At 36.9% G+C, this 23,787-nt stretch overlaps 3 protein-coding genes across 3 annotated transcripts; 1 reads left to right on the forward strand and 2 right to left on the reverse strand.

The window, feature by feature from the left end:
- The first annotated feature begins 435 nt into the window (after positions 1–435).
- Positions 436–6,146, forward strand: LOC146169253 (rhodopsin, GQ-coupled-like). The gene is made up of 6 exons (XM_083389149.1): positions 436–1,026; positions 3,088–3,378; positions 3,444–3,586; positions 4,212–4,374; positions 4,964–5,066; positions 5,603–6,146. The coding sequence occupies exons 1-6, from the start codon at positions 615–617 to the stop codon at positions 5,778–5,780; spliced, it is 1,290 nt and encodes a 429-aa protein (XP_083245275.1). The 5' UTR covers positions 436–614; the 3' UTR covers positions 5,781–6,146.
- Positions 6,147–6,599: 453 nt separating this feature from the next.
- LOC146169254 (uncharacterized) lies at positions 6,600–12,267 on the reverse strand. The gene is made up of 9 exons (XM_083389138.1): positions 12,086–12,267; positions 11,723–11,874; positions 11,070–11,245; positions 10,727–10,852; positions 10,054–10,163; positions 9,803–9,913; positions 9,085–9,144; positions 8,266–8,451; positions 6,600–7,874 (listed from the first exon to the last, which is right to left on the reverse strand). Exons 1-9 carry the CDS (start codon positions 12,239–12,241, stop codon positions 7,374–7,376), a joined length of 1,578 nt encoding a protein of 525 aa, XP_083245264.1. The 5' UTR covers positions 12,242–12,267; the 3' UTR covers positions 6,600–7,373.
- A 1,268-nt stretch (positions 12,268–13,535) lies between these two features.
- LOC146169255 (uncharacterized) lies at positions 13,536–19,279 on the reverse strand. Its single transcript, XM_083389246.1, has 11 exons — positions 19,091–19,279; positions 18,725–18,818; positions 18,497–18,657; positions 18,284–18,424; positions 18,006–18,050; positions 17,845–17,938; positions 17,639–17,778; positions 16,149–16,250; positions 15,888–16,037; positions 15,159–15,783; positions 13,536–15,033 (listed from the first exon to the last, which is right to left on the reverse strand). The coding sequence occupies exons 1-11, from the start codon at positions 19,268–19,270 to the stop codon at positions 13,757–13,759; spliced, it is 3,009 nt and encodes a 1,002-aa protein (XP_083245372.1). The 5' UTR covers positions 19,271–19,279; the 3' UTR covers positions 13,536–13,756.
- Positions 19,280–23,787: the final 4,508 nt, after the last annotated feature.

A 23,787-nucleotide genomic window follows, 5' to 3' on the forward strand; every position in this document is an offset into this window, starting at 1 on the left:
TCTTTGATTGATTCGTTTCCGTAAGCTTTAGCGCACGACACGTACAACACGTTTCTATATTGGCAAGAAAAAAACTTTTATTGCCCCTGAAGATTTGCCAAATGCATTTAACTAACCACTAGAGTCCACATCCAATGATAACGTAATGTCTAACTTTTTTAATTTGACTTGACAGTCTTGGAAAGGCCGACCTTAATACTTCAGTTAACGCAAAAATAAAATAAAGTAATTTTCGCAGCTAAATCGCGGTTGTTATGCAAGGATGATGGATGTTTTTGACGGGGTGTTTCGGACACACATAGCATTGACTTCCTTTAGTAACGTATAGGGCAAAGGTGTCATCGGACATTTAGGCTTGTATATGTTATGCCCGAGCGAACAGGTATTAATGAGGAGTATGTAAGTGTACCTATACTTTTTACAGGTTAGGTAAATTTAGAGCTTGTTTAAAAAAGATCAGAAAAGTTCATACAGAACCACTATTTTGAAACATATTGTGTTATAAGTGTTATAAGTGCATATGGGTGGTTTATCGGAAATATGCTAAAGGTAACAATTTATAAAAGAAAATTCTGTTTTTACCAAAACTTGCAAAGGAATAGAAAAACAACAAAATGACGAGCCCGGAGCAAAATATCTCAGCTATTCCGTTTAAATTGGTTATTGTACCCGAATTTATAACAATGGGAACACCGCTCGTTCCCCTTCTAGGCAACTGGATACCTGACCGTCAATTTGTCGCACCTACGTTTGACAACACAAGCAATGTGACAAGCATCCTTTGCGGTTTACCAGCCATTTGCGATGCTAAGGCGGTCGACACGTGCCAAAATGTTACTTTATCTGAATGCCAAGTTTGCAGTATGGCCGGAGCGGGAATATTCGCCACAGTCGTTCTGTTGCTAGCTCTTTGTATCCTGCTCGGCAATGGATTTCTCCTTTATTGCTCGCTTCTGAAAAGAGACGGATTCACGGGACATTACAACGTCGTCAAGTGTTCGCTGGCCGTGGCCGATATGCTTACAGGTTAGCACAGTGTTTCTTAACCTTTTTACTTGGGGGCGCACCTAAACACGTATGAAAACGTAGCGGAGCACCTTGCGAGCGAAGCGAGCGCGATTTTTTTCAGGTGTACCGGTATTTCTCTTAAATTGCCTGCAATTTTTTTTTTTAAGGGACTCCAGCCTTGAAGACTAAAAACGTTATTTAGTCATTAAAGTCTTATTTCGACTAATTTTGAACTTATTTCGACATATTCAGGTCTTATCTGGACTATTTTAGATCTTATTCTGTCGTGGTTATTATTGGAATTTGGCGTTATTATGCCGGCGGTCTTAATAGGCCTAATAATGGTAGCCTATTATAGATTAATTATCTGATTTAGATATTGTTGCTTTGTAGGTCTAATTGCGTTTTCTACTTAAAAGGCTTGTGAAATTAATGAGCTAAGCTTAATAGGAAGGAAAAAAGTATATGTTTTATATAATAGGACCTATATACGTTTTATTTTCCTTTAGCTCGCGGCGCACCTATAGCAGTCTTCCATGGCGCACCGAAACGCTATAGGTAACGCTGGGTTAGCATAAGAGTTATTGCTTTAAATTACCACCCTTATAATTAAAAGGTTATGTTTTTATAGCTCATATAGTTTTCTCCCAAATTTCTATTGGGCACTGTGCAACGATTAATTTTATTATCATCCTTAACAAAGCATAAAAATGGCATTGCAAAAGCTTAAAGTGGTGCTATACGAATATCTCCACAGACGGTGTTTTGTCAATAGGATTTAATAATTAATACCGTATCTTACGTAATTGTTCCTAACACCGGAATCACAGTGTACTATTTTTAACAAAGCTAAAAATTTATGAAACAGGAAGAACCACTGTTAGTCTAACAATTGTGTTAATGACATTTATTTCTGTCCTCAATCTATGAACTCTTCTTAACTGTTATTTTAATCAATGGCCCAAGCAAAGCTTTTCTAATGGCCTTATCAATAGAAAGGAGACCTGTTTTGCTAACACTCGACAAACTCTTTGTAACAAGATTTATACACAATTGAATTCCCTGCAACTGCTGTAAAAAGAACTGTAACTGCTGTAAAATGTCTTCTTAGTCCTACACCTGAATGAGTTATTTGCATTTATTTTTTTAATTAGGTTTGATTAGTGCCTTGGTTCTCGGATTTTTATTAAATGACGACATAAAATTTTTTTTCAGAAATGACGTCACAAAGTTACATGTAACAAAACGCCATAAATAGGTAAACCTTAAGAACGCCACATAGTTCGTTCATTTTGTAGTTTTAGGTTGGAAATGTGTTACCTTTAATGCAAAAGGTACTTTATTAAGATTTATCAATTCGCGCAAACGAAAATATGCCTTTACATAATGTTTAAGTTTCCAAAATTTCATATTTCAAATCGGACGATGAAGCGCATGACGCCTTTGGACTGAAACGATTTTTAAATTTTGGGCTAAAACGCATAAGGAACAACTGAGAATTTTTTTGCAATATCGTAGTTAAAATATGCAAAAAACAGTTTGTTGGAAGGTGGTCATGACCACGTGGTCCCCTCGATCCGGCTCTGCCTTTCAACCAACCGCACGAAAACGTAAGATTAATTGTAAGACTTAGAGACTAGGATGGTCTCGGTGCCGATCCAATACCAATGTTATTTGTGCGTTTTAGCCCTAGTTTTTCTAACGCAGCAATTATAGGCTATAAGTTAAAAGGTAGATTTATAAAGAAAAATAGTAAAAAATAAATTTAAATCCTTTAATATTTTGCTTGTTTGAGCATAATAATGGAGTCGATTGGTTAAAGGTAACTATTAGTATCGCACAACTTTTAATTACAAGTATACCTATTGGGTCAACGAATAAACATAGAATGTTTAGCCAATCAGGTGACCTCTGAAAATACTTTAACAATTTTATACGACATTACGAACATGCATAAAATTACCTTATTTAGAAGCAAATAATATTTATTATACTACAGATGTTTTCTATTTTAGTTGCCCCTTACGTAACTAAAATGGCTAAAAATATCTCACCTGCGATATGGATGTATTTATACAGGTGTGCAAATCTTGTTCATAACCCTCCCGCATTTCGCATGGACAATTAACATGACGCCAACCCAGCTTGACGCCTTCCAACTATCCTTGCGAGGTTCGCAAAAGGCCAACGCTGGTGGCGTATTCTACATGCTCGGCTACGTCGCTTCCATCAACCATCTCATATTCATGGGGTTCCAGCGCCTTTACGCCATCCTGCGACCTCTTGAGTTTAAATTTCAGAAGAGCCGTCATTTATACCTTGGCTTGGCGCTAATTTGGTTGGCTTCCATTCTTTCCGCAGTGGCACCACGTAAGATGTCCTCCATGTCAAATTTGCCTACCGCCCTCGTTTAAAAGAGCCTAACGTTTTTACAGTATGGTTTTCCGACTACGTGTATTCTTACGAGCAAACCGTATTTCTTTATAACCTGACGTTGAGAAATCTAACACCCCCTATCGACTTTACTCCCTTGGGAATTCTACTTGTGGTAATACTTGGGATACCATACGCTGTAATGGTGAGTGCATTGTGTTGTATTAGTTGGTAACGTTTAATGCATGTGCATTTTTCACATTAGCTATATCAATAAACTGATTAAAATTATTTTTTAAATAACAAATTATCCATAAAATAACTTTATACGACGTTACTAAAGGAATTTATAAATTCATGATGCATGATAATTGATAAGACGTCTTTCATCGGGCGAACATATCGTTAACGTGATTACGTTGTATACAAATCCAATTTGGCAGTCGTGCAACAATGCGAAGCATGCGCGACGTTTTTAGGGGTATGGCGTCCTGTATTTTTCATCAATTGCCTGCAAGCAATTTTTTATTACATATGCCTAGTTGCATTGTTAACAAGCCCTGCTATAAACCCTATAGGTCTTGGAATTGGATTATCAAATTTCTTATACAAATAGTATCTTCTATTGACGCCGTGTAAAAAAAAAAAACGAAATGTCCTATGAGGTCTAATATATTTGTCAAAATCTCTTTGTTTATAACCTGTGTAACTTTATTAAAAACAGAAATAAATCACTTAAAGCCACGAGACAATCAAAGAACTAGGCTAACAACCGTGGCTTTTCAAGACAAGCCTTTATACTAAACAATAATAATTTTTGTCTGTTGAAGACGATTACTACAATCGTCACGGGTTTCGTGTTCCATTTCAAAATCGTGCGAAAGTGGCGGTCACTAAGCGAAGGTGATAACAGCAAGGTTTCCCAGCAGAAAAAAGAGCGAGCGATGTTCGTTACCCTTGCACTTATGCAAGTCGGTTTCACAGTTACACTCAGTAAGTTCACCGCCTTAAGGTAACCTACCTTTAATTCGTCCGCCGAGACGTATTTTTTATCCTTATATTCAATTTGTCTGTGTTATCAACTGCTTTTATCAATTTGCGAAATGTTATAACCAACTGCGATTATATTCATCTACATATAGTCATATGTGCAATATTTTATACAAAGTCTAATGTGAAGGACGGGTCAAAAAATCAGTACCGGTACTTAAAAAAGGTTGGTCTAATTTGTTTCATTTATGTGCTCTTTAAACCAGTGGTTCTTAAAGGCGGAAAAAGTTTTGTATAGTTTTCCGCTTGGATATAACCTTTCACCAACTTTAAATGCGTAAATGCAAACATTAGCGCTTAGCGCAATTTAACTTTTAGAATGTTATGCCCTTTTTAAGAGATACCGTTCAGCAGAAAAACGCCCAGACTACTTTATGGCGTTCTAGCTTAAAATTTGCCTGGTTATCCAGGTAAAAAAATCGTGCCTTCAAAATTCTGTTTACCAGTCCGCGAAAATATTTTTGCATATTTACTAAGTGTCAAAAGATTAAGAACCACTGCTTTAAACCGTTACTTGCTTTTTTGTCTACAGTCCCTCTTGCAGTGGTAGGAATCCTAAGCATGGTGGGCGCTTTGAACTGCAACGACACGCCGACGCCATATTTGATCTGCTTCTACCTTGCAACGACCAACAGGTAGAGGCGATGTTGTATTTTTGTTTTAACCAATAATTTACTGTTCAACTAAATATGTGTCTACTTTAAAGTTGTGATTCTACTTCAACGAAAAAATATAATTAACATTCGAGCCTTGAGAAAATAGATTTCATATAACGAGATTCGCGCAAACTGTTCAAATTTTGTTGGATTAAATAGGTTGCGTTTTCCTTAAATGCCCGTTTACACTACAGCTGCACTGAGCCGAGCTGAGCTCAACTGGGTGTGAAATTGTTTTCACTACAGCTGCAGTGAGCTGCGCTGGGTGTAAAAATCGCCCCAAACGTAACGTGTTTCTATAGCTGCACTGAGCTTGAGTTTAGCAAAACGTGAAAATCGCTCCAAAGCGTAACTTTAAGCCAGCTGCACGGGGCCGGAGTTAAGCAAAGCGTGAAACGCTCGCCACAATAAAAATTTAAATGCAATTTACGCTTTGCTCAGCTCAGGGCAGCTGTAGTGTAAACAGACCTTTAGTCCTAAAAAATGTTCTTAAGCCGTCATTCTTTCATTTGCAGCCTGGTGAACGTCGTACTGTACAGTGTCAGAAACAAGAAGTTTCGTGGGGCGATTCGCCACTGCGTCAAACCAGTATTCTTTTGTCGAGGTAAAGATCACGAGAGCTCAAAGAACGAAACTTCGTCCGGAACGAAATACACAGACGTCGACAGGAACATTAATGAGAATGCTGTTTAGCGCGGGGGGCAGTGAACCATAGATTTATTAAAGACGTAACTGTGCCATTGAATATTAGGCCAATTGTTTATCAGTGTAAACATTTTTGCATTTTAGGATAAATGTGAACTTGGGAAAAAATGATATACTTCTGTATGGGCTTCATATTCTTACTACAACCTTAAACCAGTATGCCCCAAATTGCTTGCTATGTTAAACATTAAACTAACTAAAAATATATTAAACCAATGTTTTAATAAAGTATCAAACCATTTCCGAAACAAAAGTCATTCAATTCCGCCAACACAACACTGAATCAATAAATTTGTTTTGAACTGACTGGAAATGAATTCTTGTTTTCCATGTGTTTGCTAAATGATAATACTTAATTTTCACGCCATACATTTTACATCAATCGTGAAAACGTATTTAAACATATGTTTGTTGTGAAGTAAATGCTTGCTGAAAAATCGTTAAATTGTTTCTGTAAAAACAATCCTGCATAAAAACAGTTTTACCACTATAGAGCAGGGGTGTGCAACCTTTCATACTGCCGGGCCAAATATGTGTATTCGGATTAGACCACAATTAAGCCTGTTCTCGTTAACACGTCGTTACGTAAGCCCTTAAACAAAAATGATACTTTACAAAAGGTTTTGAATCTCACCACGTTCAAATAGTCATTAACTAATCAAGACACGCTGAAACTGGTTGTTCAGCACATTGTGATAACTTAATGAAGAATCCGTTTGAACAAATTTCTATACGACTGATAAATAGTTGTCGTAGGGTCGTAAACCTACGTGTTGCTTAAATATTGTTTCTTCGTTATTACGGGGTAACTATCTAAACAAATTGGTACGAACATAGCAGTTTTATGAACTCTGGGACAAACCTTGGGAGAAATATTTTATTCGGCCAGTCCACACTTGCCTTTGTTAAACGAACGCGTATTGCAACAAAGGCACTACAGCAGGGGTTCTTAAACTGGGGTCCATGGACCCCTGGGGGTCCGTCAACTAGTTTTAGGGGGTCCATGAAGGCCTAGTTAAAAAACTAGTGTATACTTAAAGTAATTATTTTTTAAAAGAAAACACTTAAATTAAAAATTAAACGGTTTTGCACTGAATGTATAGTTAGACTCCATATAACTTTCACATTTTTCGGACCGAAATAACAGAGTCATGAAGTCTATTTGTTTTGTGACGTCAATTTATGACGTCATTTTGGAGCATTTCTTGTCTACCGGGGTCCATGCAAAGCAAAAAAATCTTTAGGGGTCCGCGGTAAAAAAAGTTTCAGAACCCCTGCACTACAGCTAACATATACTGCAGAACCCATTTTGCTGTTTTAAGACCTTTTCTCACAAGCTGAAGCTGGTCCTACCAGCGCACATACGCTTGGATCGACAGCAAGGAAAACATTCCGGTACCGATCTGCGAAATCGGTATTTTCGATAGGCAGTTGATTTTAAGAAAAACTTTAGTTTCGAAACAGTTTCAAACATACAAGTTGTCAGTTCAGCCAATCACCGCACAGTATTTCAGCCTCCCTATTCGACTGAAATCAAAACACGTACACACATAGCTTGGCACGTCGAGGGATTTGCGACAATTAAGGCCACTGCTGGCCACTGGGTTGGTCCCGCCGTCCAGTTATTCTAACCGTAGCCAGGCCTGTAGGCGGCTGGTTGGCCCCAAAGGGTGGTTGCCCTTGATAGGGACCTTTTCCTGGGGGTGGGTACATCCCTGGGTCCGTACCAGGTGGGGTGTGGGGGAATCGATTGGGCGGGAAACCCCCGTCGAAAGAGCCGGGCATGGGAAAACCGGGGAACGAAGGGGGTGGGGGCGGTCCGCCGGTGTTGGGGTTAAAAGGTGGGTGAACCGGGGGCGTTTGCGGGGTAATACCCGGGCCGGAAGATATCGAGCCGGGGAACTGGCTCAGGAAGCTCTGGCCCTGGGTGTAAGGGTTGGGTCCGGGTGGGAGAAATCCAAGCGTGGCCGGGTCAGCGGAACCCAAGAAGGACTGGTACTGCTTAAGGTTGCTGTAAAATGAAGTTGACGAATCGCTTTTCGGAGCCGGTCTCGTAGGCGTCTGGGATTGAGCAGGATTCGCCTAGGAATTGTTTAATTGAAAATAAAAAGAAAACTTGACTGTGGTGCCATACCTAGAAGGGTAACACAAACCACAAAGTTGGGATTTTCTATTTTTTTAAATGTAACTTTCTATTTTTGATTTATAAATCTTTTATAATAAAGTTTTGATAGTTTTACAGATTTTTTTCATACCAACTTTTTACCCGCCCGTTTACCCGCCTTCCAAATTGAAAAAGGCAAATAAAATCACTTTTCACTTTACGTTTTTGGTGAGATAACAGTTTAAACATTTCACTTTTATCAGTTCGTGGGCCACCAAAATGCCTTTGCTTAAAAAGAAAAGTGTCACGGCCCAATGGCCAAAAACAACCGTCAAAGATACCAAGCAACAATGATCGAGCTTGTGTTACCTGGCTTTTGCTAGCAGCCGGTGGCTGGCCCTGTTCGATGCCGCCGCTATCAGCCGTGTCGACTGTATCCATGGCGATCACTTCGGTGTTGGACGACGACTGCCTCTGTGTTTCGCCACTGGCCGGCTTGCTCTTGTTGTTGGAGGTGGACGAGTTGGCGGACGAGTGCGACTTTTTGCTGGGCGTCTGCGGTCGGACAAACGTGTTTGTTGTTTGAAGGCACCGGACGGAACGCAGGGTTAAACTGGCCGTTTACAAAACTCGTAGTGTAAGGAACGAAAAAGGTTTTACTGTAAATAATAATTTAAATCAATGGACTTCATATTAGTGAACCACATTTGCGGAGTTGAGTCTTCCGAGTCCAACTCGTCTTGAAAATAAAGTCGAGGCCCGAGTTCGACCCCAGCTAAATTAACCAACTACGTTGACTATACAGCAATCCTTGCAATGGAGTGCTATAATTCACCAACCCACTACCACCTATTGAACTTTGACGATTTACATTTTGTGGCCTTATCAGTTCCAAACTTTCTACTGCATAAGCGCACGGTGGACTCATCGTGTCCCAGTCTGACTTCAGCCAAATAAACCGACAATTTTGAGTCCTGAGGCTGAACTGAAGTATGGGTTAGGATTGCGCAGTCATGTAGTGCACTTTACGCTGCTTTTGTATAATATTTTTAGGGGCAATTTGACTTTATCAAAATTACTCTCCCTTACTTTTTTAACTTAAAGACAGACCTAGTGTTTCTATTTATATAACCCTGCCAAGTATATGTACTTCCGCACCTTAAACTGTACTTTTTATTTGAATGTTACCTGTGAAGGCTGTTTTGGCTTTGGTGTGTTTTTAAGTGAATCACTTCTTGAAGCTTTGGCCTAAAAAAATAAATTTACATAGTGAGGTAAGAAATGGTGGAAAGTTTAAAAAATGGTTAATGCAAAGATCAAAAACTAAAACAGGGCTCCTCAAACTTTTTTAGCTGGCAATATACTAAAAAATAAAAACTAATTTGCAGCACACTTTTTACAAAATATTACGATTACACCTTCATAACAATCATCTTTTAACCAGACGTCAAGCTGATAGCCTAACATATAGCATGCATTTAAGTGTTACATGACTCTCTGCATGTCTATTTGTAAAACAAATAGGTTACTTTCGACATTATAAAAAATGCAGCACACTTTTGGGCACACTGCCGTGCCACAACCAACAATTTAAGAGTCACAAATTGGGAGAATAATGTTTAAACTGGTTTCATTCAAAAAAAATTACTTGGAAAAAAGAATGTGACAGTTTTGATAAGTACTTTTGATTGTATGTCGTTTATACATGAAAACTTGTATATTGCAAGCTAGAGCAAAGTAGACTTAGTGCATTTAGCAATAAAACAATATTTAGAAAAAAAATGTAGCAGTTTGGATAAGTACTTTTGATTATAAGCCGTTTATACATGAAATTTGTTTATTGCAAGCTAGAGCAAAACAGTCTTCGTGCATTTAGTAACAAATGAAACAAAACTTAGGTATTTACCTGAGGTTCAGAACTTTTCTCTCCATCTGCTGGAGTTTTCGGGTGTTCACGTTTTGCTTTTCCCGATGAACCTGCTTTACCACCTTTAGCGTGGGAATACTGATCCAAAACCTATTTACAAAAATGTACTTAAATTACACATAGTGTGTTGCCAAGAACCTACAATATACAGTATAGTCTTATTTTTGGTTACATGACATCCTATTAAGCATTATTCACACATGGTAAACATAATTTTTAAAACATAGCACCTGGTGACAAATGTCCTCCAGTAATTCTATACTTATATCATCAATGAACTGTTCCCACCACCTTCCTCTGTTGTAAGCCCAATCCTGTGGCTCAAACTTACACAGACGACCTTACAAAAATACAAAAGAGTGATGGCCGATGTTCTAATGAAACACTCATAGTATGATATCAAAATATCTGCAAAATTCTAGGGAGCCTGCAAATTTTAGAAAAGTGCAATTTTGTTTGGATATTGAGCGTAGCAATTGGTAATATATATACATGTTTAAATTAATTATTACACTAAGGCAGTGTTGTAATGACTTAAGTGTTATGTCAATGACGAATGACTTGCATTGAATTAAACTAAAAGATAATTAGACTAAAATGGAGTGTTTTAATTCAATACAATTTGGGTAAAATCGGGGCATTTACTTAATTTTATGTGTAAAACATTTTGCTTAATAATTCAAAAAAAAAGAAAAGATTGGACTTAGAATTTGATTTGTATTTATTTGGATGATTGTTCATAAGGTATTCTAAAAATAACTTGACGGGGTCTTTAAGTTATTTAAACATGACTTGTATACAACAACGCAGTGGGATCTGATATTATATGATTTAGTCCAGATGTATTATATATGACTCTATGCTACAGGTCTTTAACACCTTTAGAAGAAAAGTATAACCTACCTGCCAAATACATAACAGCCACAGCTATGATTTGTGGTTCCCATTGCAAGCAAAGTGAAGTGCAAAGGCTGTCATTAATGAAGGTCCATGACATTTGTACAAGCTTTTCAATCTTTGAACGTTCACCTAACAAATATACAAATACGAAATTTGGTGAAAAAAATAGTAAATTTATGACAAAGTAAAAAATAAATAAATGAGCTATTTTGTGTATTTAGAAAAGTTTGTTCAAATGTTATTTCCATCTCTATGTTTGTTAATACACAGCCTGTCAATATATACTTCTCCATTAAAGTTATTTTTAACAATACAATAAATAATAGCGGAGAAATATTTCTCTTACCTTTGAGTGCTTTGGCATACTGCACCATGAATTTGTAAGGATGTTCAACGGTTAGGTCAAATTTGATTGTCTGAAGCAAAACTTTCTCAAAGGTTAAAACTTCCTCTTTGTGGTCATCGCCAAATTGAGCAAACTGTGCATCGTTAAGCAAGCTTCTGGCAACTTTGATAAGATCTCTGTACATAAGAAGTAATGAAAAACAAAGAGCCTTTTAGCAGACACATACAATCACAAAGAGAGGCAAAACAATAAAATGCTAATACCATTGAAAAGTTAACAATTTACAACAATATTTTAGAAAGGAAGTTATAAGAAATGCTAAAGTGTCATATAATATAATAAAAGTTAAGAAAGGACATTAAAATCAGCTATTTAGATATTTATTGGAAAGTAAAAGATATTTGAGGATAAGTAATCAAGAAAAGTGTCACTGGTTAATGGTAGCATGTTTTGTTCCCTTACGATATACCAGGAATTTGGCTGACATAAAGTGTTGTATATACCATGAAACGATCTTCGTATTTTTACTGGGCCGCAAGTGTCAAACAGGTAAGAACCACAGGAATATGGACTAAGTGCCAAATAAGAATTGTTTAAAGTACAGTAAGTACTAATTAGTGAATTAAGGGTATGTGAATTACTTGTTAACTTACTTGCACTTCTTTGGTGTTTCTTCAACTTTTCCAGCCAAAAACAAACAGCAAGTTGCAGTGATGTGACGGGGGAACTTTTTAAATGAATGGAACATGTAAAAGCGATGGAAAAAAACAATTCCAGTTGCAATTGTGTCATGGTGTAGTCCAAGCTGAAAATATGAATATAGCAATGAAGGAAACAAACTTTTTTCACTAATTAATTGAAACACACCAGTGTCAGTTGAAGAAAAATGCAATTGTAATACATTGATGGAAATATTTAGTTTTACCTGCTATTTTACCCAAAACAATTATGACAATAACTACTAAAATGTTAGCTACTGGCTGTATAAAATCAAGAATTATACATTTTTTAATTACCCTTGTTCCCATGTCGAATATAAATCTTGGACCCTCTCTTCTGTAGCGTGCTTCAGTTTCAGCATTAATTCCATCATTGAACGAAGGAGTTTTCTTGAGATCAGCCTTTTCGTAATACCAACATGGCATGTTTTGAGTCTCCATTTCGACAACCATTGGAAAAGATCACTTTAATACAGGGTACAACTTCCTATACCAATTAGTAGCAAGTTTCTGCATTAAAATTACGTGTTTTGAAAGATGAGCAAATTTAATGCCCAGTAATAGTGTACTTTGAACAACTCTAGGCGCTGGTCTAGAATACTACCACAACGAAACACCATTTGGGTTAGGGTACAGGTTAGCATTTGGGTTAAGGTGGGTCAAGTATTGTTATTAAATTAGGAATATAATAATACTTGACCCACCCACACCCAAACGCTAACCCGCATCCTAACTCAAATTTTGTGCGTTGATTTTAGAACTGTGGTAGGATTCTAGACAAGCGCTCAACTCTATTTTGACAACCAAGTTCCCACCTTCTTAAACTAACAACTTTTTTACAATGAAATCTTACAAAACTTTAAAAGGTTAACATTTACACCAGAAGGCTCAGGAAAATAGCTAAACAAATGAGTGTAGTATGACGAAAGTAGAACGAGCTTTGGAAATTGTTATTAGAAAACTTGGGTAATCAAACATCCTCTGCTCCATGGAAAGTATGGCAAGTTAACCAGCGTTTTGTTTTCAGCAGATCGACCCTTGCAACTTGTCCTATGGATTAATTATGTGGGGTAAACTTTTCGGCGCTTTAAATTTCGGAATGATATGTTGTTTACTTCCGGAGATATTATACGCGACAAAATAAAATTTTCGACCTGCATGCTTTCACCATTGCTAATTACCATTATGGCAAAGTAAAGTTTTGGTATTTTTATTATATTTTTTTACATCTGTTTACCACAAATCATTTATGTCCATTTTTTAAAAATTATTTCAAAATTAACTGAAAAATGCCTAAACACCTCTCATCCGAGTGAGATTGGTCTCTAACTTTACCGTATTCGAAAGAAACTTTCTTTTTCCAAACTTTGGCGAAATAACGACGGCTAACAAGGTTCAGCGAACGACAAATAGTTTTCCTTATTGCAGAAAGACAGAAATGCAAGTCTAAACACCTCTCATCTGAATGACAATTAGTTTTTGCATGCATTCAAGAATGCCAGTCGAAACTTAACCGAGTTTTGGAATGAGGTTGTCCGATACTTCCTACTTCATTAGAATTTCCAATATTAACAAAAAGTATTGAAGGTAAAAAAATCACTGGGTTGAACTACACAAAAGGCTTAAATACATACGTTAATTTGGTATCAAATTGGCGACGATATGGCCCTGGTATCGGACAAATGCCGGTACTATCATTTCATACCGAAAAAAATCTCCGAACTGATATCATCGGACATACCTATTTCAAACTAACTCGTATAACTGCCGAAATATGTTTATTTCAGCACTACCACAAATTATAGGTTAGGTTACGTTGGAAAAAATTAACCCATGGTAATGTCCTGTAATCAAACTTTTCTATATAATAAACGTTTATAGTAAACAGAAACATAATTTCAACTTTAGTACGGTACAGCATAAACCACACTAAAATGGCGAAGAAATAGGAAATATGGCACAATTAGTTTAAACATATACTAATGGACAGACAAAATACTGAAAAGAATTCGCTTCTTCTGGAGTTAATCCAACGCATTCTATATGAAGCCAATGCTGACACCGCGTACATTGAATCCAATTAGGTTGAATATTATCGTTGCAAATTTTACAAATTTCTTTTTTCGACAAAATTTTATTTAAACAACCGCCAGCAATCTCGTCAACAATGTTTTGTCGGTCATTTTCGTTGTGTTCATTTTGCACAAGAGGTTCGTTATTGGCCAGCCATTTGGCGTACATGCAAACAAAAACACCACAGCTTGCAGAATCAGTTTGCAAACATCTCGGGCTGCTTTCAACGAAACGAATATGAAACTTAAACTTGGTGAAAATGGCATGGTCAATAAAATGTTTGGCCTTTTTTACAAATGTGTTCGTTTCCACACAAACTATCTGTTGCGGGTCCAAATAAAGAAGACATTTTCTTCTAATATCAACAACCAACAGAACCCAGTGCCTTCCTGTCGGATTCCAAGGAATAAAGATAAACTGCTTGTTTGCTAATGTAACATTTTGCCACAGTCGCTTGAGAGAGCCCCTTCTTTGCATTATTTGGGCAACTGTTGATGACGCATACATAACATGTTCGTGACTTTTGCTCAGCGACCACAAGTAACTGTTTATGACTTCGTCGTAAAGCCAACCAACTTTAAAATCGGGATCTTGGGAAACGAGAACGGATTTCTCTTCATCGGACATTTCTGGTTCAAGCGACTTAAGTTGTAAAAACGATAGGTTGTGAGGTCCATTTTTAAACAACGTTTCGTTCATGGGAAAAGTATATTCAGAAACAGGCACCTCCATACCAATTTCTGAAGGATTTGTCTTTGTATACGGAACTTCTGAAGCTCGGTATTGCTGCGGGACCGTAGTTGGTTGTTTTTTATTCAACGCAGTTTTCTGGCGTTTGGTCGGAAGTTCAATATTGTCGGTTAGAGATTTTCGTTTGGCCTTAATTTTGTCGCAAACAGTCTGAACCGCATTAATGCAACATTTTTTTAGCTTTTCAAGAACCTTATTTAGTTCAAGTTCAGCCTCAATCAAGGCACGGTTAGAGGGGACCTCTAGCGAAGTTTTGGCGATATCTGATAACACGCTGGAAATGCGACTTTGTGTGTCCTCCTTTTGTTGGCAATTTTGCAAGCTGTCAATTGGTAAAAAGTTCCAACTTTCCGTTAAATCAATAGAATAATTTCCTGTTACATTATTGTAATCATGAAATCCGTATGATAACACATAACAATCTAAATAATAAAAACAACGTTTAGTAAAAGAAATAGTATTACATTGAAAATCAAAAAAATATAATATATAAAACAACGAACGTTGAGTTCTACATTAATTGTCACAAAACAAAAACTTAACAAACCTGGAATAAGCTTTTCAATTGCTTGTATTTGTTCTTCAGATTTGTTAACATAGAGAAACGTTGAATCCCAATCAGTTGACCACGCCTTGAACACCTGAAAAGCCTCTTCCATATCCGAAGTGCTTCTGTTTTGCGTAATAAAACTACCAACAAGGTGATACCCATGATTTGACTTAACAGCAAGAAAGAATAAAGGATTCGTATATTCAAAAGTCTTGTAGGTTGCTTCAAGCAAACAGGCAGTTGTACCGAACCTTCTTAAAAGTTTCTTTTGCCAATCGAACTGATGGACGAACAGCAGTTTCTGATCGGCAGCCTCACGCGGCCGAAACACAATGTTGTCACCTGATTGTAGCACATCATTCCATCCATTGGGACTGAGTTGTTGATCAATTTGCAAATAAAATCGCCTGGTATACGCGAGGTAGCTGTAGTTCGAAATCTCGCGTTGTTTTGGCATAAATTTTTGGTAATGATTGTGTAATTCTGGCCGATCTTTCAGAAGCTCATTGACAACATACGACTCAAGGTCTGATTTGATTTCGGTAACAGTGGTCATTCCATTATCAACCAATTGATTTATTCTACCAAAAAGTTGCGATTCAATAGCTTTTTGTCCAAGATCCTAAACACATTTTAAATGTAGAGATTTATATATTCAGATAAGATTTCGGTATTTAACAAGCAAATAATTCCACATTTGATTTCAATGATAAGATAATAACTTACCTCTCCAAGAACATGACCAGAATGATCTTCATTGTCAGGAAAGTAAATGAGACATTTAGTTTCTTTTTCAAGGTTCTCATCACTGCTGGCAAGAGCTTTGCGAATAAGTTTACTTTTTTCTTTTTGTTGAAACACGTTTTCTGTTGCCATCTACAAAAAACGTATAAACGTATAGTATAGGAGTTTTATTTGATATACTGAATTACATTGATGTGTCTCCAAAAGCGATACTACTTTATTGCAGTAAAACAACACGCAAACCTGATATTTTGGAAATCTAAGCAACAGCCGAATTTGTATTTTGGCATTACAATCTCTCTTTTTTGACCTTACAGATAATCTTTTTCTCTTTGGTTGAAGTTGCTAAAAACAGGAATGAAATGTTTATAATATTATAACAGAGTGTTAAGGTAATTTGGCGCAACATTATATCAAAATATGTATTCATAACGTGAAAAAACGTGTAAACAATGTGAAAAAATAACTTATCGGATTTACAAGTTTAGGTTTCTTTTGTAATGGACAAATATGATGTTATCTACATTGACTGTTTGATATATATAAGTTCAGGCAAATTTGAATTGCTTCAAGGAGGAAATATGGTAGACTGGTATGGTAGTCAAGTATTAAAACAATTGGCACATATACCCTGAAATTAGGATTTTTTTATCTGCTATTATAACCCCAGGCAGGGGCGTATCCAGAAAATCAAAAAGGGGGCCCGAAATTTATATTTATGGAATTCTCCTATTTTCCGTCAGACGTTAATGATTAATTACGTCATAAAATAGAATTGAGTATGGCGTCATAAAATACTGAATGACGTCAATAAATAAAAGAAAAAAGTTCAGACACAGCAAAAGAGAATCTTTAAGACCCAAAGCGAACACGTGCGTCGAAACCGCTTAGTGTGCAATCGTAAACTTTACCCGAAAAACTAATATAAGACGGTGAAATATGTGTGATTGCTTTTGGTAGAATCGGGTTTCGACTTTCGACTATCAGCAGCGCAGTTTTTTAAGTTCTATCAACGGGACTACGCTAAACAACAAGCACGTCCTTTTCCACCTGCAAAACTAAAGGAAGATGTTTTTTTTCCGGATGTTATTAAGCCACGAGTAGCGCAACATCTGCGCCATACAAGCTGCGGTTATGCGGTTACACACACAACAAGTAGTCTTATGATATGCTTTTTGAGAACAATTTTGCAGCAACTATTATTATATAAAAAGGCGAATTTGAACGGTCAAAAAAAGGCGAAATTTGAACGGACAGTTAAAGAGAATCTGCTTCAGTTACAAAAAAAATCGTTGGTACACCAAATCGGATATTTGCGCAGACAGTGAACAGCGAGAACACCATTTTTAGGGGGAGAAAACTCGTTTTTAGCGAGTAAAAAAGGAAAAGGTTTGACTTAGGGTTGTCAATTGTCGAATACACACTTTGCTTATCAACCAAGAGAAAGAGAAAAAATATCCTGCGTTTACAGTCGAAACAAGAGACGGAAAACGGCGTTTTGCGTTTGATTGTGGTTTCGCTGTAATTCAAGACGCTTGACCCAATAATATTAAAAACATTGCCGATTCGGACAGTGAGTTAAACTCTGAGGAAAACGAACAAAAAACCGATAAATTTACATAGAAAAAGGGGGTGGGGATTGGATACGTCATTGTCCCAGGACACACACCAAACCATAAAGTGGTGCAATATTACATCAATAATAATCAGAGGGTAGCGATTATTTCATTCACCTTCTCCAAAGCTTGCTTTTGCCGCAAGGCATTATAGGACTTGTTGCGATCTTTGCCATGTTGGCATACCAAGGTTTTTGCTTGCACAGTTACAAAAGGCATCAACGTGTCATCCCATTGGATCATACATTTTGAAGCATCTTTTGGACAAGTGGAAAGAACATACTTCAACAGAATGATATTAATTTATTAAGGTGAATACTCACCACACTTTCTATTCATGTAGGAAATAAATTTTGAAAATGTTGATTGCTCAAAATCTTGAACTGCTGTTTCAGCTTCTTCCATGTTATGGAAACACTAAAAATAAGTAAAACAAGGACTGAATTAAATAAAAACTTTACACAGTTTGAAGCAAACCCCATACCTTTGGGGGACTTTTTTTCGCCATAGTTTCAACACTGCAGGTTTTCTAAAAATGAAAAGAAAAATTAACAAAACATGAACTTAAAGATCAATAAAAAAAACTAGGTTATGAAAAAAGTAATAACAATTTTTTTCATTTAGATGTATGCATATAAAATAGCATGTTAATGTTTCAAATCACATTTCCAACAATGCAGGAGCTTGTATATTTCCAATGCCACATTTATAAACTAATGCTTAAAGAGTAAATAAATTAAAGAAATACATTGAATGACATACCTCAACACATGGTCTAATTGTATTTGTGGGAACCTTCACCAAATACGCCACTTCTCTTTCTAATACTGGGTCATTCGAAGACAAAAATCTTTTTATAGCTCTGCTAGTTGATTTTCTGTTATATTCCAGATCCAAAGCTAACTATCAAATACAGGTCTTCTTTACGGCTGCATATTTATTTCAATTTAAAGTTAGGTTTAAACCATTATGTACCTTGTAATGAGGAAACTTTTCTGTCTTTAAAATAGAAGCAGTTGCATTTTTTCCCAAACTTTTTAATGTGTCTTGTCCAAAGCACAATTTGGAAGTGTCACAAGCAAGAATGATAAATGGAGTAAGCAATTCATCCCAATAAATCTTCTTGCTTGCTACATCTGTAACATTTTAAAATTTAACAAGTGTTTCCCTTCTTTTCAGTTCCAATTTGTTTTGCATTTATACCATAGTTTTTGGTGCTAGACTTCATCAATTTTAGGTTTTGTGAATGTGCAAATTCTTGTAGATAGTTTTTTGCATCTTCAATTGATTGAAACCACTAAAATGTAAACGTGTCTTTATGTACTGTGGTAGCAGCTATTTTACAACTAAATTTTTTTTTTGTTTTTAAACAAAAGTGTTTCTTTTCAGACAGGAATTAGGCTAAAATGTGCAAATTATCAGAAAGCAAATTATAACAAAACAACATAAATAGGTTTAAAGAATAATTGTAATTCTATTGTAGCACAGGTACTAAGAGTGAAACATCGAACAAGCCAACTAAATATAAGTTTTTAAAGGCAATTTTTAAAAAAGATCGTAATAACCAACCTTTTGTGTCTCTCTTGGACACTTGCCCTCTCGTAACAGATTTTTGTCATCTTCTTGTGAAGTGCTGATTGATAAGTTTTTAATCTTAAATGGTTTTTCCCAATGGGGGTAAATGTCCCCTATCCAAGGAGACAAATCTTTGAAGACATTGGATTTTGCACATACATGCTGTCTTTTCATCTCTTTTCGGATATTATTGCACTTAGTTTAAACAAAACCAGTCTTAATTATTTTAAAAGTAACATAAAAAAACCTGACTGGCTATACATACAGATATGTATGAGTAAATATTTTTAGATTAAGTATATAACCATTGCACTAACGTTTTCAAATTGCACGAAAAATATATATGTAGCACCTGGCACTGCACATGTGTTTGGTGTCAAGCCTGGAAGGTATGGCCGATCTCGACGAGATATCACATGTGCACAGCTGAAAAAATCTGGGTGACCAGGTGCAACAAAGGCCAAAAAAGTGCACCTCGGGTGCACTTTATGATTTTCCGATGCACTCTGTATTGCATACATTGCACTGTAAACGTTTGTCGCACAAGCGTTTAACATATTTGGGCTGTAGTTGAGATTAGTTTGGGGTGCAATTTTGAAAGGTTGAAGAAAAAAACTTGCAGGTACACTTGCCATACTTCCCAATAGTGGTTTGGTGTCAGGTCATGCATTTTAATAGAGTTTAACCTAAAGGCCACCCATGTCCCCCAGTCTGCATTTCATGGCACTTCATGCCGAGATCTTGGTTGTGATCACCAAAATTTGAGGTGTGCAGGTGAGCAATAATATTTTTTTGCAAACCTCAGGTTGGAAATCCTATACCAGAGTTTTTTTAATTTTAAGTTCAAGTTTTTTAAGTGCGCAATATATCAATTTAGGTGTGCACACAAGTTGCTATAGAAAAAATATATGGGGTGTGCACTGTGCACCTGCCACAGAATGCAGACTGGCATGTCCCCTCTGCTGGAGGCGCAACCTCTACTATAGTAATTAAGCTTTTGACTTGTTTCTTTTCAAGCTTTTTAATATGCTAATTTAATTCACTCCTTTACATTAAATATAAAAACATGTGCGGTTAACTTATGCAACATTGTAAAATGGCGGCGCTTTCGTTACATGTTAAATAAGACTGAAAATCAACTTCTTGCTAAAAATTATTATATAACTCTAAATTTTTAAGTTCTTTACTTCTTTAAGGGTGATATTTTGTTTTGGAAAGGGTTATTAACCTGAACAATCGGCTTTGGTTAATTAGGAAGCCATTTTTTATCTAATATTTATACTTCAAAGTTCGCACCCCACTGGAGTGCCAATTCCGAAGCTAAATAGTGGAAAAATATGTTTATGTGCTTTGGGGTATATTTTTCCTTTTTGGCAAATAAGATCCATGCGAAGCGCGTAAAGATTTTGGCGTTTACTTTGTTCAAAAAGAATGTGTGGCTAATAAGCTAAAAATGTTATACACTTCTTGTAGGACTTGCTTCAGCAATCCAGCAAACACACTCTCAGCAAAAAATATTACTATTTATGTTGATGATGATTACTTTTAACTAAAATTCAATAAGTTTTGCTAAAAGTGTATTTGCTGGGTTGCCGAATCAAACACAAGGACTGTGTACAAACAACGCGTTGGTAAGAATGTTAGATCTGAAAGAACAAGACTTATTATAAGACGTAATGGAACACCAATAAAAATTCTTTGTGCCAAGAATGTCTCTGTCAAGACCTTGCCTTCAATAGATGTTGGAGTATGACTTGATTGCCACACGAACACGTCTCCTGGTTCGTTGTTGGCTTGCATAGAATGCACAGCAGTAATTCCAAGATTGTCTATATCGTTGATATGCCGAAATTCGCTGATGCCCGAATGCCGTCCTCTTTATAATAGCCTCAAATGAGCCGTTCCGAAGTCTGATCTGTTGAGTAGTTACTGCACGAGTTTTGAAATACGAATCCACAAAGGGGCACAATTGTTGATTTTCAAGTAGACGATCGGAAGTAATTTGCTCTCTTGACGTGCCTGCACTGAACGGGACATGAATTCGCCAGGAAGGTCTTCGAGCTGGCGGGAGATACAGTTCGTAAGAATCTTCGGATTCCAGAGAACGTTTGTGGCTATTTCTTCTGTAAGTGCTTCTTCTTTCCGATGGATATCTTCTCCTTGGTGGTGATCTAGATCTTTTGGGCGATCTGGATCCTGAAATTCGTCTGATTAAAGGTGGCGTTCTAGGACCTCGAGATGGCTTCCTCAATTGTCTTTTCGCTGTATAATTAGCAGCTGCTGAAGTAGATGCTTGAAGTCTATCAAGATTAACGAAAGGTTTACGTATCTTCTTGACTGGAGAATTTCTGCTTGAGTCTGAGCTTGCAGAACTGATTGGCGAGAACTCTGATACTCGGCGTACAAAGCTTGCTCTTTCCGCTTGCAGCGGCTGGGGTGAATAACCCCTATCTGGTTCAGTCACAAAAGCACTCGAGTTTGATGTCTGGGTAAAAGCCTTTAAAGCCATTTTATATTGATTGAACACGCTATTTATAGACGAGAATCAGTTAACAAAATTTCTGCGAACAAAGAAGGATTTACGTCATTAATTCTCACAATATCTAATAAAAGGTCACGTGACAAGGGCGGATCCCTCAAAAGCTTCTTTGGATCCCTCAAAAGCTTCTTTGCACTTATTTCTGACACGAAACATACAATTTTTACGTCAAAACGCGATTGCGAAACAGCCTCCGACTTCAGTTCAATGACAACAGTTTGAATACCACACGACCTGGGAAACTGATTTATGTTTACACCGCGGCGTGGATCGGCGTTTTGAAAACATATGCTAAAACGGATGTAAATGCCTTGACGCATAAAAATTGGTGTCAAAACAATTGAATCTTGCACATTCGCTGCAAGGATATCGCAAACATTGAGATGTGGTTGCAAGAAATCTAGGTAACGGAATTTTACCGAAAACTTTCCGTTTATCGTTTGCATATTGGCTGCAAAAATAACGCAAACATTGTAATGCGGGTGCAATAAATCACAGCGATTAAAACAAAAATTCTCTGTAGCAAAACAACATTTGACGAAGTGGTTGCTATAGATCTCTGAAGTAAATATTAGATGCTGTTGGGGGACTTTGAATTCGAACGGCCTTATGTTGAAATATTAAAAGCAAAGCGCAAACGGCATTGAATACGGAGATAGCTCTTTTTAAAGCAGGGAGTCGAACCGTTTTTACTTTTCCGGTTCGGGTTCAAGATTTGTTTCGGAATCCGGTTTCGGTTCCGAGCATTTTAAAAGTTCCGGTTCGCCAAAATTTATTTTCTAAACCGGTTTATAACGTTCCGGTTGGGTTATTGAAAATATCTGGAAAATTTGCGTTATTGAAATATCTGGAAAATAAAAAAAACTAACGTTTTGTTTAATCAGTATTCATTTTTTTCCTAAAAATTTTCGAACATGACATAGATTAACTTAGTAAAATAGAGGTTGTGACGTCATGCTGGAGTGAACCGCTTTTATTGACAGGTTCGGGTTCGGTTATAAGGTTTATTTAAAATATAGGGTTCAGTTCCGGCTCCTCAGAACATAAAACAGTTCGGGTTCGGTTGGTCCAAAATTTGGACCAAAACCGGTTTATAAAGTTCCGGTTCGGTTACGGTTCGACTCCCTGTTTTAAAGTACATGTCTTGTACTTCATTTCGCGAAAATTCGGTGAGAAGGCTCGATAATTACCTGGAAATATGGCTGAATAGTAATATTTATAAAAATCGAAGTGGTCATTTATAAAAATCGAAGTTTTTAAGAATTTCACCTGACAAGTCGTTTCACAAACTTGTGTTCAAAATAATTTTAATGTCCAAAAAAAAAGAAAATAAAAAACTGTCAAACGAAAACATTTTAAGCTCCATCTCGAACAAAATTATATAAAGAAAGACCTCGAAAGGTAATGAACAAATCTCTCACATATGTTGTGTTAACAACTGCGATTCAGCCCTACCTAGATCGCATTGATTAACGATAACTGCAAAAATACAAGATTACATCTTAAGAAGGGATAACCGAAATCAGTTGGTCCTGATATATCTAAATAGCAAGTTTTAACTAAGATGTTTCTAGCCTGGTCTTGATTGCACGAAAATTCCTAATAAACCTCTGATTTCAGTTTTTAAAGTTACTGGTCCAGCCAGGGGCGTATCCAGAAATCCAAAAAGGGGGGGGGGGGGTTATGAATTTTCAACTTAGGGAATTCCCCGTTTTTCCGTCTGACGTCATAATATAGCGACGGATATAACGTCATAAGTAATAAAAAAAATATGAGAAACAGCGAATTGTCCAGCAAAATCGAACACGTGCGTCGTCCACATTCCTGCCTGGCGCCAGCTGCGAAACCGCTTAGTGTGCAATCTTTAACTTTAGGCGAAAAACTAAACCAAGACCGTGAAATATGTGTAATTGATTTTGGTAGATCCATGTACAGCAGTACACTAAATTGCAAGCACGTCTGTCGCCACCTGCAATACTAAACGTAGATCGTTTTTCCCGGGTGTTATTCGATTAGCGCGACCTCTGTGCCGAACGGTGCGCCAAGTCAGCTAAAATACAAGCACGTGTTACACCAGGGGTCGACAAATGTTAATCTAGTTCAGTGTTTGTTAACGTTTTTAAGTCAGGGCACTCGTGGCGAGCAAAGCGAG

This window comes from Ascidiella aspersa, chromosome 1 (genome assembly GCF_963924565.1).
Source record: "Ascidiella aspersa chromosome 1, kaAscAspe10.2, whole genome shotgun sequence".
Lineage (NCBI taxonomy): Eukaryota > Metazoa > Chordata > Ascidiacea > Phlebobranchia > Ascidiidae > Ascidiella > Ascidiella aspersa.

What these genes read in the sequence shown, in the direction of transcription:
- LOC146169253 (XM_083389149.1), top strand. Translation starts at nt 615, where the DNA reads ATGACGAGCCCGGAGCAAAATATCTCAGCTATTCCGTTTAAATTGGTT. An exon ending in CGGTTTCACAGTTACACTCA is followed by an intron (nt 4,375 to 4,963) that starts GTAAGTTCACCG and finishes TTTTGTCTACAG; the next exon opens with TCCCTCTTGCAGTGGTAGGA. An exon ending in TACCTTGCAACGACCAACAG is followed by an intron (nt 5,067 to 5,602) that starts GTAGAGGCGATG and finishes TTTCATTTGCAG; the next exon opens with CCTGGTGAACGTCGTACTGT.
- LOC146169254 (XM_083389138.1), bottom strand. Translation starts at nt 12,241, where the DNA reads ATGGTTGTCGAAATGGAGACTCAAAACATGCCATGTTGGTATTACGAA. An exon ending in GTATGCCAAAGCACTCAAAG is followed by an intron (nt 10,853 to 11,069) that starts GTAAGAGAAATA and finishes TATATTTGTTAG; the next exon opens with GTGAACGTTCAAAGATTGAA. An exon ending in TGGAGGACATTTGTCACCAG is followed by an intron (nt 9,914 to 10,053) that starts GTGCTATGTTTT and finishes TTTTGTAAATAG; the next exon opens with GTTTTGGATCAGTATTCCCA.
- LOC146169255 (XM_083389246.1), bottom strand. Translation starts at nt 19,270, where the DNA reads ATGAAAAGACAGCATGTATGTGCAAAATCCAATGTCTTCAAAGATTTG. An exon ending in CAATTAGACCATGTGTTGAG is followed by an intron (nt 18,051 to 18,283) that starts GTATGTCATTCA and finishes TTTCATTTTTAG; the next exon opens with AAAACCTGCAGTGTTGAAAC. An exon ending in AAAAGCAAGCTTTGGAGAAG is followed by an intron (nt 16,251 to 17,638) that starts GTGAATGAAATA and finishes TCCTGTTTTTAG; the next exon opens with CAACTTCAACCAAAGAGAAA.